This window comes from Thalia democratica, chromosome 3 (assembly GCF_965202585.1).
Source record: "Thalia democratica chromosome 3, ktThaDemo2.hap1.1, whole genome shotgun sequence".
NCBI lineage: Eukaryota > Metazoa > Chordata > Thaliacea > Salpida > Salpidae > Thalia > Thalia democratica.
Window position 1 is genome coordinate 4598724 of NC_139167.1, and position 14051 is coordinate 4612774.

The 14051-nt window shown below is 23.0% G+C and overlaps 1 protein-coding gene across 1 annotated transcript; it reads right to left on the reverse strand.

Annotated features, from left to right (window-relative positions):
- Window positions 1-8211, reverse strand: LOC145831676 (uncharacterized). Its single transcript, XM_082938987.1, has 3 exons — window positions 7990-8211; window positions 7624-7828; window positions 1-248 (listed from the first exon to the last, which is right to left on the reverse strand). The coding sequence occupies exons 1-3, from the start codon at window positions 8209-8211 to the stop codon at window positions 1-3; spliced, it is 675 nt and encodes a 224-aa protein (XP_082795113.1).
- Window positions 8212-14051: the final 5840 nt, after the last annotated feature.

Below are 14051 nucleotides of genomic sequence, written 5' to 3' on the forward strand. Positions count from 1 at the left end.
TCATTTTTGATGAGTACGCAAATGTTTATTCCTGCTTGAACTGTGTGTAAATCTTCTACCACAAATATCACATCCAAATGGTCTATCTCCAGTGTGAGTTCTAAAGTGAGTGTTTAGATGAGATTTTTGTGAAAACTTCTCCTTGCAAATTTCACATTCATAAGGTTTTTCTTTAGTGTGACTCAACATATGACGTTTTAAATTACAACTTTGAGAAAACTTCTTCTGACAAAATTCACACTGAAAATCTTTTTTACCGCTATATAACAACATGTGTCTTGTTAAGCTATTTTTTAGGGTAAAACTTTTGTCACATTTTTTACAATTAAATGGCTTATTGTCAGTGTGAACTATTGTATGCTGTTTCAAATTACTTCTATGTGCAAAACATCTTTTACAAACACCACATTGATAAATCTTCAAACCGGAATAAGTTAGCTGATGCTGTTTCAAATTACCTTTTCTTGCAAAATTCTTGTCACAAACATAACAATTAAAAGGTTTTTTTCCAGAATGAATTCTCAGGTGAATAACTAATGCAGACTTATATTTAAACTTTTTCCCACAACTTTCACAAACATAGTGCTTTCCACTTTTTAACAGTTTTGAGCTGGTCTGATTACCATTCATTATTTTTACTTTACATCAAAAAACCTAATTTATTAAAATTAGTTATTAAGAAAAATAAGTTTTTAAAAAGTATTATTGATAGTTTGTTTCATTAACTTCATTTAGGAAGTTTACTTAAAACTTGTAATAAAATAAGTTCAAACTTAAGATAAATCGATAATTTGTATTTGTTTTTTATCAATTGGTTTGTGTTTTATTTCATTCGTTCTACGTGTTTAAGTAACACACCATCTGAAACAACTCATTAGCTAAAAACGATTTTTTTTTATTACATTCTTTAGATTTTATATCGTGGGATAATGAATTCTCTATTAGATAGATTACTATTTATCAAATGACTCTTTTACTATTTCTCTTTACATTTTTTTATAAACATTAGTTTCTTGTTACAAAATATACTAAAAAAGACGCTAAACTTGAATTTTTTTCGTATTTAAAGTTTTTCTTGTTTTGTCAATGCTTAAGTAGAAAAACGGATTATACATGCAAGGAGGTTATTAAAAAAAGCTTTAATTGGAAGCAGTAATATTTTTTGACAGATTTTTTTTAATACTTGAGTAGAATGAAGAGTTAAAAGTATATCAACTTTTTTATAAGCTAATTTATTTTAAATTGATATTTTTAAGATCATAAGTTCTTTCTTAAACTTTATTGCTAAAATCGAATTTTTTTTAATATTAAACTAAGTTTAAGCAAAGTTTAAAGGTTTTTATATATCTTTAGTTGTTCAATATTCAATAATAAACCAGGTTAAAATTGAAAATTAAAATAACAATTGTAAGTATAAGTTATTAATTATTTTATTACAATATAAAAAATTATTTTTAGCATCTCGTTATCTTAACTTCAAGGTAGTATTATATTTAAAAAAAAAATAAAAGTACAAGTCAATAAAATGGTTATAAAAATTACTGTATTTTTAATAGTTAACTATCTCATATTTCTACTTACTATTATTTAAAAAATTAATTTAAAACCTAGTTGCCGAGTTTTTAAAAGTTTTCTTAATCTACAGCCAAATAGGTTTCGTTGAAAAACTTTCTTTTAATAAAAATTATATTTTGTTTTTAATTTAACTAGTGTGTGTAGCAAATATAAACTTATTTGTAACTTTTTAATAAATTTCAAGGTAGTATTGTATTAAATTTGATATCTTTTACTTTTAAAATAAGGTTTAGACTTCTCATTTTATTATTGTTATATATTTTTGTTTTATAAATACTTTTCTTCAAAGAATTTTATTTGTTATATTCTAATGTTGAAGTTTTGCTTTATAATATGAATGTTTTTTTCTCAAAAAAATTACATAGAATATAATAGTTTTAAGCTAGACCATGGATAAAAATATTGTAACAAAATTTATTTACTAAAATGAAAAAGTTTAAACTTCTAAATTAATAAAAAATTAAAATAATAAATCAGTTTATCACGGTTACATGACAATTCAAAATCAGACGACTCATACTCCGACAATTAAGAAAAAATAAAAACATTTTTAAAACTTTATCTCAAAAAGTAATATTAGTCTATAAAGTATTAAATATACTTATGCAGATCTTATTAATATCTACAAGCCACTTTTTTAGATCTAGAAATACTAAAAATAACTATGTATTTTACTTTATCTAAGCAATATCTCAAAAAAATAAAATGTTTTGCAAAAAGAAAAAAAAATTGCTTGTAGATATTTATAGGACCTTTTTTTTGATAAATATACATTACTTTTTTATTCGTGGCCCTTTTATCTAATTTTTTTGAATTTGAGTTGTCGGAAATTATTTTTTGTGATTTTGAACAGTCGCGCACCTGATTTTTACGATGTTTTTTGTTGTATATAAACACTTGAAAAATACTTACGCTGTATTTGAAGTACAAAAGGTTCATTTAAGTAGAGATGTTTAGATAATTTTTAACAAATTAAAACTCATTCAAAAGGTGATATGTTTCAATATACTTAAGTTCATCTAACAACAAAAAAAATCAAAACGTTCTAGGATGTGGTGCATGAAGAACCTTTCAGTTATCGAGTCATACACCACTCGGATATGTAATTTTTTTAGGACAGGATGCATAAAACAGCAGTTAACTAATGACTAATTTTGAGGTATGGATATTAATTATATTATTATTAAATAAATTATTGTGTAATTGTTTTGTAGTAACGCGAGTGTTTATTAAATGCCATTTATTTATTTTTTTTTCTAGATTTATATATAAAGCTTATTATAACTGGCTAATAAATGATACTAATCCAGTAATAACAATTGATACATTTTCTATATAATCATGTTAAGTTTTGAAACATAATCAGCTTACTTAACTAATTACGGTATTTGAGTTTACATAGTTATTGTATAGTTAATTCTGTTTTTGCGTCAGGTCTTCATAGTCTTTGTATTTAAGAATCAATTTTTATAAATGTTAATGTTATTTCTAATACAGTTATATGTTTTTACTGTTATTAATCTTATTATCAACCAAAAGTCCCAGATGTAAGAACCGTATTTTAATAACAGCGCTACTTTATTTTTTTATTTGGTTCTTTAATATGTTTAAGACTTCAGTAGTAATGTATGTTTTCTATATAATCATGCTTTACTTCGACAAATAATCAGGTTATTTAACAAACTACTGTATTTGTATTTACATATTGTTTTTAAAACAGCTGTTTTTTACGTCACGTCTTCTTAGTCTTAATTTTTAAAATCAATTTTTCATAACTGTTAATATATCCTAATGCAGTTAAATGGTTGTAATATTATTAATCTGATGATCAACTCAAAGTTCAATCAACAAATACTGCATTTTTTACAGCACTACTTTATAATATTAGTCGATTATCAGTTATAATTGAAGAAAGATGTAGTTTTGTAGTAAGTTTAAAATAGTATTAAATCGTAAAACTTTATAGAAAACCTAAACAACTATTGAAAAGCTACTAAATTGAAATATCATCTTGGTATAGTTTAAACCGAACAACATTAAAATATATTATGACTATAAAAAACTATTCTAAAACATAAATGTTAGCTGATGTCTTTTTAAATTGGCTTTTCTTTTAAAAGTTCTAGCACAAATATTACAATTGTAAGGCTTTTCATCTGAATTGATTGTTTTGTGACGAATAAAGTCTAATTTTGAATTGAGAATTTTCCGACAAGTTTCACTAACATGCTGCTTTATATCATTAAAACAATTTGAGCTAATTTGAGCAGTACACATACTTTAAAAAACTAGAGCTAGAAAAGTACTTTTTTTAGTAGTACTGTTTGATTGGAAATAGAAGTACATCTAGTATACAAAAACATTTAAATAAAACTTTTATTAACTAGTTTACATAAGAGTAATAAAATCCTGAAGACTTTCAACTAAGTACATTTAATATTAAATACAAAATTTTCAAAACAAACATCTTTATGTTTATTTTTGCCTGTGTTTTAATATTAACCTATTTTATGTTGTTTAGCAACTGTAAAACATTGGCTCTAATTTATAAAGTTATTTGTATGATAAGTTTATAGCTTTATATAATATAAAACATTTCATTACAGATTTAAGATATATTTGTATTAGTGTATTACTTTTTTTTATTAGATGTTTGTAGTATAACTCTAAAAATAACTTTAAAACCTTCTAATTCTTATGTTAAAAGCAAATTTAATACTTTAAATGTGTCTTATTTACAGAAAAAAAAAAGTCTCTTAACAAAGCATATTCAATTTACTAGAAAATATATTGATATTAGTAATGATCAAGTTGAAATTATTTTTCACTCATGTAAAACTATCCTGTTTTTCTATTATGAATGCTGGATAAAAAGAATTCTGCTCATGATCTTTTTGATATCCCAATGGGAAGCTTTCACGGAGCAGAGGTTTGTGAACTGATTGGATTATTTATCCTAAATGAGATAATTAATGATAAGAAGATCGAAATATCCAGTTGCGGCCTTTATCGAGATGACGGTTTACTTATAGTGAAAAAACGATCACCAAGATTTATTGAACAACTGAGAAAATCCCTAACGAAAGTATTTCAGCAACATAACTTAAAAGTGACAATCGAACTCAGCACACAGAGGGTGGATTTTTTGGACATAAATATGGACCTGGAAAATAACGAGTACCTTCCATTTAGAAAATAAAATGCTAAGAATATTTACATGAACTTTAAATCAAGTCACCCATAACCAATGAAAAAAGAAATTCCATCAATGATACAAAAAAGGTTTTCATCACTATCCAAAACTAAAGACATATTTGACAAGATAAAAGATCCGTATGAAAAAACCTTAGAAAATAGTGGCTTAAAAACAAAACTATCATATGTTCACAGTAATCCTATTGAAAAAAGTAGAAGAAAATTAAGGAAAAAAAAGTTTTTCACTTCAATCCTCCTTTCAGTAATTCTATAAAGACGAATATTGGGAAAGAATTCCTAAAATTAGTATCCAGACATTTTCCTAAATCAGGCTTTTATGGTTCTATATTTAATAGAAATACAATTAAGATTTCATATTCTTGCATGTCCAACTTGGAAAAAGAATTGTCCAATCACAACCTGAAATTACTTTAAAACTCAAATGATACAACTGAAGAAAACCGCAAATTATGCAATTGTAGATCAAAAAATAGTTGTCCAGTTAAAATTGAATGTCTTACTAAAGGAGTCATTTATAAAGTAATAGTCATGTATAACAAAAAAGAATATATTTACATTGGTTCAACTTGGAGACAATTCAAAAGAAGATTTTACGAACATATACAATCCTTTAATAATGTAAAGAAGAAAGAAAGAACAAGATTAAGTAGATTCATTCACAAAATAAAAAAATACAACCCTGATTGGAGAAAAATGATAAAATGGGAAATTGTTCATCGCAGTAACAAAAATAAGCCCAGTAAAATGTGCACCCTATGTAACTTGGAAAGACTCGAAATCGCATTTGCAGATAAAAGAAAACTTTTAAACTTGAGATCAGAACTGGTCGGAAAAGGTAGACATTTTACAAAATTTTATTTCAAGTCTTAATTTGCTAGATTTAAGTTTAATCTACCTTTGTTTTCATTACATAGTTTTGTTTTGTCGTTTGATTTTTGTTATAATTGTTTTTACGTTAATTATAATTTATTTTGCTGAATATTACGAAAATTCAATTAGTTAACCAATCACCTAATCAACTAATTACTTATCTAAAACTATATAAAATGTTTGTCCGTTGCAACCTATTAGTTTGTTTACTTTTACTTGTGATAATCGCACTAGCGTGAAACAATTGTTAAGTAATAAACTTTTTAACAGTTTTACTTTTGTCATAATTGTATAAAGACTCCTTAATTGTCAAGGTCTTTAAAAATTTATTGTTAAAACAACTTCAATATGAATTCTAAAATATTCATTTAAATGACGTTTGAGTAAAAACTTCTTCTTACAAATATCAAATTCATAAGACTTTTCTTTAGTGTGAGTCAACATGCGTTGTTTTAAACTGTTGTTGCGGTTAAACTTTTCCCATAGGTATCACACTTAAAATCTTTAGTTCCGCTATGTATCAACTTATGTTAATTTAAATTTGACTTCAGATAAAAACAATTATCTTACTGTTCACAATTAAAACAGTGTTAAATACTGCATGCTGTTCTAAATTACTTCTTTGTGAAAAACATCTTTTACATACATCACATTGATAAATCTTCAAACCAGAATGAGTAAGTTAATGACATTTTAAGTAAGTTTTCCTCTTGAATTTTTTATCACAAACATCACAACTTTAAGGACTTTCATCTGAATGAATTTTTTATGACAAATCATATAATATTTTTCTTGAAAAACAATTCTAAAATTTTGCAAAGATACTGCTTATTTTCATTAAAATGCTTTGAATTTGTATGAGTAATTGCCGTGACTAAAATTTTGAAAAAGTAGTTACAAATGACTAAGTGCTAAATTAATAAACTGTAACTATCTTAAATAAAGTGTTTTAAAATGTAATTTTTTTATTATATGATATCATTTAAAAAGTTGATACGCTTTCCATAAATTTATTTAGATAAAACCAAAAACCAGAAAATAGTAACAAATAATGTGTTGGAAACATAATAGTATTTGATAATCCGATAAGTTAATACTTAGTGTAAGTTAATCTAAATATTGTTTATCAAACAAAAAACCCCGTCAGTGCTTAAATAAATCTAAAAATACAAACTAGAAATACAAAATTGAAATACAAACTATATACTTTTAGCAGAATTGAAAACAGCTCAAAAACGCGTATCCAGCCGACAGTGCGTACTTAAGAAATTTTTCTTTGAAATTTATGTTAATTAATGTAATTTACTTTAAAAAATTGCCACTGAAAAAAGCTGAAGAAGTTTTTAACAAAGTACGGACTGCGAGCAAGTTTTTTCTAGGAAATTGGCCAGTGAATTTTTCAAAAATGCCGTATGTAGAGAGTAAATAATACTGTTGTATTTGTCCGTAAAATTTACAATTTTTTATAAAATAATCGTATTAGAAAAGTTAGTTTTAAAAAATATCTAAAACTTTAAGCTATGTACTTATTTTGTTCATTTTATATAATAAAACAGCATTTATAACTTTTAAACAACTTATTAACTTTCAAATAGCAATAGACATATATATTTAGGTTAGTTTTTATATTCAATTTATTCATTTAACAATGGTATAAAGCGATAAAAACTCTTAACTTTACAAAAGACCAGATATAGTTATCAAATGGTCATCTTAGACAAATATTATATAAACAAAGTAATTTTAATATTTTGTACACATCATAAATCGATCCAATTAAAAATAGTACGGTAGTCTTAATATAAGTTTAATATTTTTTACAAAATATAATCACTTCTGCTTACAACTTTATCTATATAAATATTAAAAACCATTAATAACAAGTAATTGACAAGTCCAACAAATTTATTCAATTTTATGAGCAGTATTAATATCGATGAGTGCGCATATGTCTATTTTTACTTGAACTCGTTATAAATGCTTTTCCACAAATGTCACAAATAAAAGGTCTTTCTCCTGTGTGAATTCTGATGTGAGCTGTTAAACTTGATTTAAGTGAAAACTTATTATTGCATATTTCACATTCATGAGATTTTTCTTTAGTGTGAGTCAACATGTATTGTTTTAAATTACTATTTCGAGCAAACTTCTTCTGACAAAGTTCACACTGAAAATTTTTTTACCACTATGTATCAACAAATGAGCTGTCAAGTTTGATTTTTTAGTAAACCTTTTGTAACACTGTTCACATTCAAAAGGTTTATCATCAGTGTGAACTACTGCATGCTGTTTTAAAATAGATCTTTGTGCAAAACATCTTTTACAAACATCACATTGGTAAATCTTCAAACCAGAATGAGTAAGTTGATGTCGTTTCAAATTACTTTTCCGCGAAAAACTTTTATCATAAATATCACAGCTGAAAGGTTTTTCTCCTGTATGAACTCTTTTGTGCACAGTTAGATAATACTTTGATTTATGACTTTTCTCACAAGTATCACAAACATGCTGCTTATTATAATCGAAATCCTTCGAATCTAGTTTACCCATATTTATCAAAACTATAATCATAAAATTGTGTTTAATGTAGATGGTGTTGGTAAGTTGAAGATAGTTTTAAAATTAAACAAAAAAAAAGTTAACAAAAAGACTTGAATTATATATTTTATGCATATTTTAGCTTAGTTTGTAATTATTAGAAATTTATCATTTAAACAGACTTTGAAATAATAAAAGCATAATAAAACTATAAAAATTATAAAAATCAAACTTTTTTTAAAACAAGATTAGTTCAAATAATAAACTGTGTAATGTTGTTTTTATGTTGTTTAACGCTCACCATAAACTTAATCTTAATCTAATTTAATTTTATTAAGAATTACGAAGTTATTTATATTACAAAACTTTAATACTTAATACGGTAAAAACAATATTACTAAAAAAATATGTTTATTCTATTTATTATTTATAGTTCACTTAATTAAAATCATATACCAATTATATAACAATAAAGGAAAAAATAATCAAAGTTATCTAATCTTACAAACTTATAAACTTCCAAACACACACTAATAATTAAAAAAATTAATAGAAAAATAAACACTCAAAGTATTCATATGGATTATTTTATTGATAAAACTAACGTTCCATTAGTCACTTAAGGAACGAAAATGACTTAACTAAAAAAAGCAAACTGACTTTTTAGATTTAGGTTTAACAAAACTATATATAACAGAGAAATACTTCTAAAATGAATGCACTAATACTTGTGTACTATTTTAACTTAAAAACATGAAATATATTAATTAACCTAATGAAAAAACCTAATGAAAAGGAATACTAAATATACAAATTGTTAGTAAAAGCAATTATAAGTCAGTTTTATCAATACTTCAGTAACAAGATAAAATGAATAATAGTGTAAACATCTTTTAAACTTATATTTGTTTTTTTTTTTTACCTTCAATTTTTCAAAAACTAAAGATAACTATAGACATGCAATGCATAAAAACTAAATAGTTTAAAGTTAACAAAGACAAATGTAATTGACTAGCTTTAAACTAATGTAATTAATGAATTGACTAGCTTAAACATATTCAATAAGATATTTATTGTCAAATGAATTTATTTTGAAGTACGACTTAAGTTTAAAAATGTTCTAATAACATAACTCAACATTAAAATACCAATTTAATTCTATTTTGTATTGATTATAAGATAAGTTTGTTAAAACCTTTTGCAAAATTTTTACTTTAATTGTTTACTGATTTTTTATGTTTTTAAATTCTAGTATGACATTTTAATCTTTTAGTTTTTTATTTAACGTATAAAGATTCGATAAATTTATTTCAACCTCGCTTAGAAGTTTTAAACTCTATGTCTTGTTTAATAAATTCATTTTAATTATTTAAGAAAATACCTATAATTAAAACTTTACTATTTTATAAACGCTAAATTTATTTAATAAGCATCTTAAGTTAAATTAATTTTGATCATAATTTAATACAAATGCTATCTAAAGTTAAAAAATTTGAGTTATAGAATTTCGTTTAACTTAATGTTTTTGAAGTAATTTTTCTAGCTGTATTTTAGTTACGAACCTATTAGTAATTTGTTTGTTAGTGATCTACGGTATCTAAGATTCGGACTCGGATTCGGACGATTGTAGCCTTTTTGGATTCAGATTCGAAATTGGCCGGGTCTGATATTTTGGATTCGGTAGACCACTTAAAACTTTTTGAATTTTATTTACTTGTTTGTAAAAAGTTGAACGAAAAGTAAAACTAGTAAATGATTTCACGCTTGAGTGGAGAATAAAATGGTTATTTACACTTATAAAGGCCTTATAAATTTTAATTTAGAGTTTTGCACCTATGATAAATTATTTTTGTTAGACTTTTAAATAATTTGTTTTTGTTAACTGTTTTTTATTTGTTAACTGGTTATTAAAGTCTATATAACAAAAGCACAACTTAATTGTTAATGTTGCTTGATGACCATCAAAGTATTAAAACAAAGTTTTTAGTATGTAGCTTGTTTTGTTTTTTCTAGAACGACATTCGTTTTTTGTTTGCTTTAAAATGAAACATTCTATAAGATAGATGTTCTATAAGATTTTTTATATAAGAAATGTATTTACTTATTTAAAATATTGTTCAAACATTTTTTACAAAATAATTAATAATATAATACGTAAATATTATTTATAAACTTGTATTGTATTTATATAACAAACAGATTAAAACGTTCGGGATTGCCTTTTTTTTAATTATTCGGACTCTAATTCGGCCGAATTCTAGTTTAAAATTAAATCTCAAATACGGATTCGGCCAAATACAAAATGTTTGGACTTGGTAAATCACTAGTTTTTATATTATATTGTTATCAAAGTTGGTAATGAATTAAATATCAAACAAAGTTTATTTTACAATCTTAGAATATATAGGTTTATATAAAATCAAATTATTTAACTAACAAGTTTACACTTAATTATAAAAAAGTACAAAAAATAAATAATCACTTTACTTTGAACATCACACAAAATTTCAAAAAAACATAAAAAAAAAACATTTTATTCGTTAGTTAAATTATAATGTATCTCATTATATATTAAGTAGATACTAACTTTTATAAATTTGTAAAATATTCAACTATTTAACCTAAACTTTCAAAATTTTTTAAATAAATAGTTTTTTTTTGCCTAAATGTTTGTTATAAGATTTGTAATAATGTTAAGTAAAAATTAATTAAAAAATCTTTACTAATATATTAATTAATTTTTCGTTTCTTTTATTTTAATAATAAATTATGTATAATGTCAATGTTAAAAACAATATTAGTATTTTAGTTAAAAGTAAAAAAAAAAAAAAACAACTTATATTTATACTTCACTAAATAAATACTTTTAAATTATCACTAAATTCTAAAGACTTAAAATTACTTTTTCTTTTTAATGGTTTTACCTAAACATATGTGATAATATAAGAAATAAAAATGACTAAATATAGGTTGTGTTACTATATAATTCAAATTTTGTTCTTTAACTATTAAAAACAAAATTAAGAACTAATATATGCATTTTTCATGAGTTGAAATATTGTTGATTATCATATAAAATCCACGACTAAAAAAAATAATAATCAATGAAGTGCATAAATGTTTAGTTTGTTTTTATATTTATTCTTAATGACGAGAAGTAAGCTGATAATTATTTCTTCCTTAGTTTCAGAAATTGCTAAAATTACTGATAAACCAAAAGGGATTTATTTTTTGTTAAGTAGAGCTTAAGTCTAAAGCAAAATTAAGTGCAACAAGTTATAATTTTTATGAGTTGTTTTGATTAATTGATAAATGTTTTTGATTATTCTAATAAACCCATAGTATAAAAAAAATCATTTTTATCAATTAAGTACATATGATTTCAAAAACAAAAAACTGGTTATAAAGTTTTTCATTTGTTATATTGATATATATATATGATCTTTCTTGATAAGCGATAAACTTTAACATTTGCTTCTTTAATATCTGAAATGGTGATCTGAAATTAAAAGAAGGCATTCAACGTGAAAGTGAACTTTTTTAAGATTTGTTTATTTTGTATTTTACCTTTTTTACCCTAGTTTTTATCTAATATATTTATTCTTGTAAGTTTTTTTTTCATAAGTCAATAAAAAAATCACCTGAAATAAATAAGAATGAAAAGAACTTTTTTTTAAACTTTGAAATACTAGAGAAAAAATGTACTTATTCCTTATTTTCCACTTAGTTATTGTTTTTTAATCATTTAAAAGTGCAAATTAAACTATTATAACTTTTATCAGGTTTTGGTGATAAACATTTTGAAACTATAATACATTAATAAATAGATAAATATATTGTTATTGAATTAAAAAATTTAAGAATTAGACTACATTTTATCAAACTAACAAAAAAAAAAATTAAGTGTTTTTAGTCACTTCTCTGATTTTATTAAATTTACTTCAACTGAAAAATGTGAAAATCGTTTAATACTTATAAGTATATTTTACTAATTTATAATATTTATAATATAAGCTAAAAGGCTTTTTTTATGTAGTACACGGATAAAAAAATTTAAATATATTTTAATAATTCTGTAGACTACTGAAATTGAAATAAAACCTAGTGAAACTGTTAATTCTAACGTTTCTTTGCTAAATATATTTATATATAGATTATATATAGACAAGTTTAGATTAAATGTCAACGATTAAAATATTTGTCACACGTTTCACATTTAAATGTTTTATCATCAGTATGAACTAATGCCTGTTTCTTAAAATAACTTTTTCGTAAAAAAGTCTTCTCATAAACATTACAATTAAACAATTTTTACTGTATTAACTTTTCTGTGCACAGTCATGTAGTATTTGAATTTATAACTTCTCCCACAAGTATCATAAACATACTGCTTTACATTATTGAAATCAATTAAACTAATTTAGCAGTATTCACGCTTTAAAAACTAGAGGTAGAATAAAAGATGACAGTTAACTACAGATTAACTCAATATAAACATTTGTTATACTCTATTAAATAATCCTTTTTATAAATTTTTTAAATCTTTATATAAAGTCATAAAACTTTTAGTAAAATTAAGTACTCATTAGAATTTAGATTGAAGAAAAAATCAATAATAAAATATTTTAAAGTAAATCTTATTTAAATAAGCTTTTTACATTTTAGTAAATTGAAGATCTTTTTTAATTAAGACAAATAACTTAAAAAACATAAACTTAATATAATTTATTTTATAACATTTAAATTTTCAAGTATATACAGCTCAAACAGGATTAATCCAAAACATTACTTATTTTATTTCGTTACTACCGTAACGAAAGTTCTAGTTTGATTAATTAGAAAAATAAAATCTAGTTCAAATAAAATAGAAATGACATCTTGTGTAGTTTAATTATCAATTACATTTCATTTAACTAAAAATAAAAAATTATCAGAGATAAAAAATGCTGCAAGTTATACCATCAAAACTATGATAAATTGTTTATTATGGTAATGTTTGTTTGAGTTTTAACGTTAACACTAAAAACTATTTTACTACAATTGTTTATACTTTTTATTGTATTCTATTAGTATACTTTTTTTTAATATTTTACTTCTAGATTTCAAATAACTAAACGAACATTTAAAATCTTTTAGCTATAAAAAGATTTTTAAACAAATTTCATAAGCCTACTTTAATATATTTATATCATGAGTGACATTTTTAATTTTTTTTTATAAAATAGTTCGTTAAAAAGTTCAAAATTAGTTTAAAGTAATACACCAATTCAAAATGTATATGTACATATATCAAAATTGAACTTTTTAACCAACTAAAATTGAATAAAAGAAACACAAGTGTTTTTGACTGTTTTTTTTTCTTAGATTGATTTATTTCTTATTTACTCTTTAACAAATAACCTATTAAATCACATTTAATATATAAATATATACTTAATAACGACATTTAATTAATAGTTAAGTTAATTTGTCTAAATTTTAAAAGTTTCTTGATTTAACATTTGATAGCATTGGAAACTTAAATCTCGATATTTATACTAGAAAAAAGTTAGGTATTTATTTAACAATTTGCGTTAAATCAATAATTTCTGTAAACATTCAGTGTTCAACTAATTGCTAGTTAAAATTCTATTTAAAGGAAAACATAAATTAGCTAATCTATTTTTCTTAATTTAACAAAATTTGTATATCGATTTCAGTTAATTACAATTTTTGTTGATATTAAAATTTTCATATTTTGTTTTATAAATTAAACGTTTTATACTGTTTTAAAACATGAATTATAGCTAATCAATTTGCTATATAATTATAGATTATTTGATAAACGTAAATATTTATTAAATTTACATCCA

Bases quoted from the DNA above. Each gene is read 5' to 3' on its own strand.
- LOC145831676 (XM_082938987.1), bottom strand. From the start codon at position 8,211: ATGGGTAAACTAGATTCGAAGGATTTCGATTATAATAAGCAGCATGTT. The intron at 7,829-7,989 runs GTTTGTAAAAGA...AAAAATTTTCAG, and splicing joins TGAAGATTTACCAATGTGAT to TGTGAACTTTGTCAGAAGAA. The intron at 249-7,623 runs GTAAAAATAGAC...GCGGTAAAAAAG, and splicing joins AGCATTTATAACGAGTTCAA to ATTTTCAGTGTGAATTTTGT.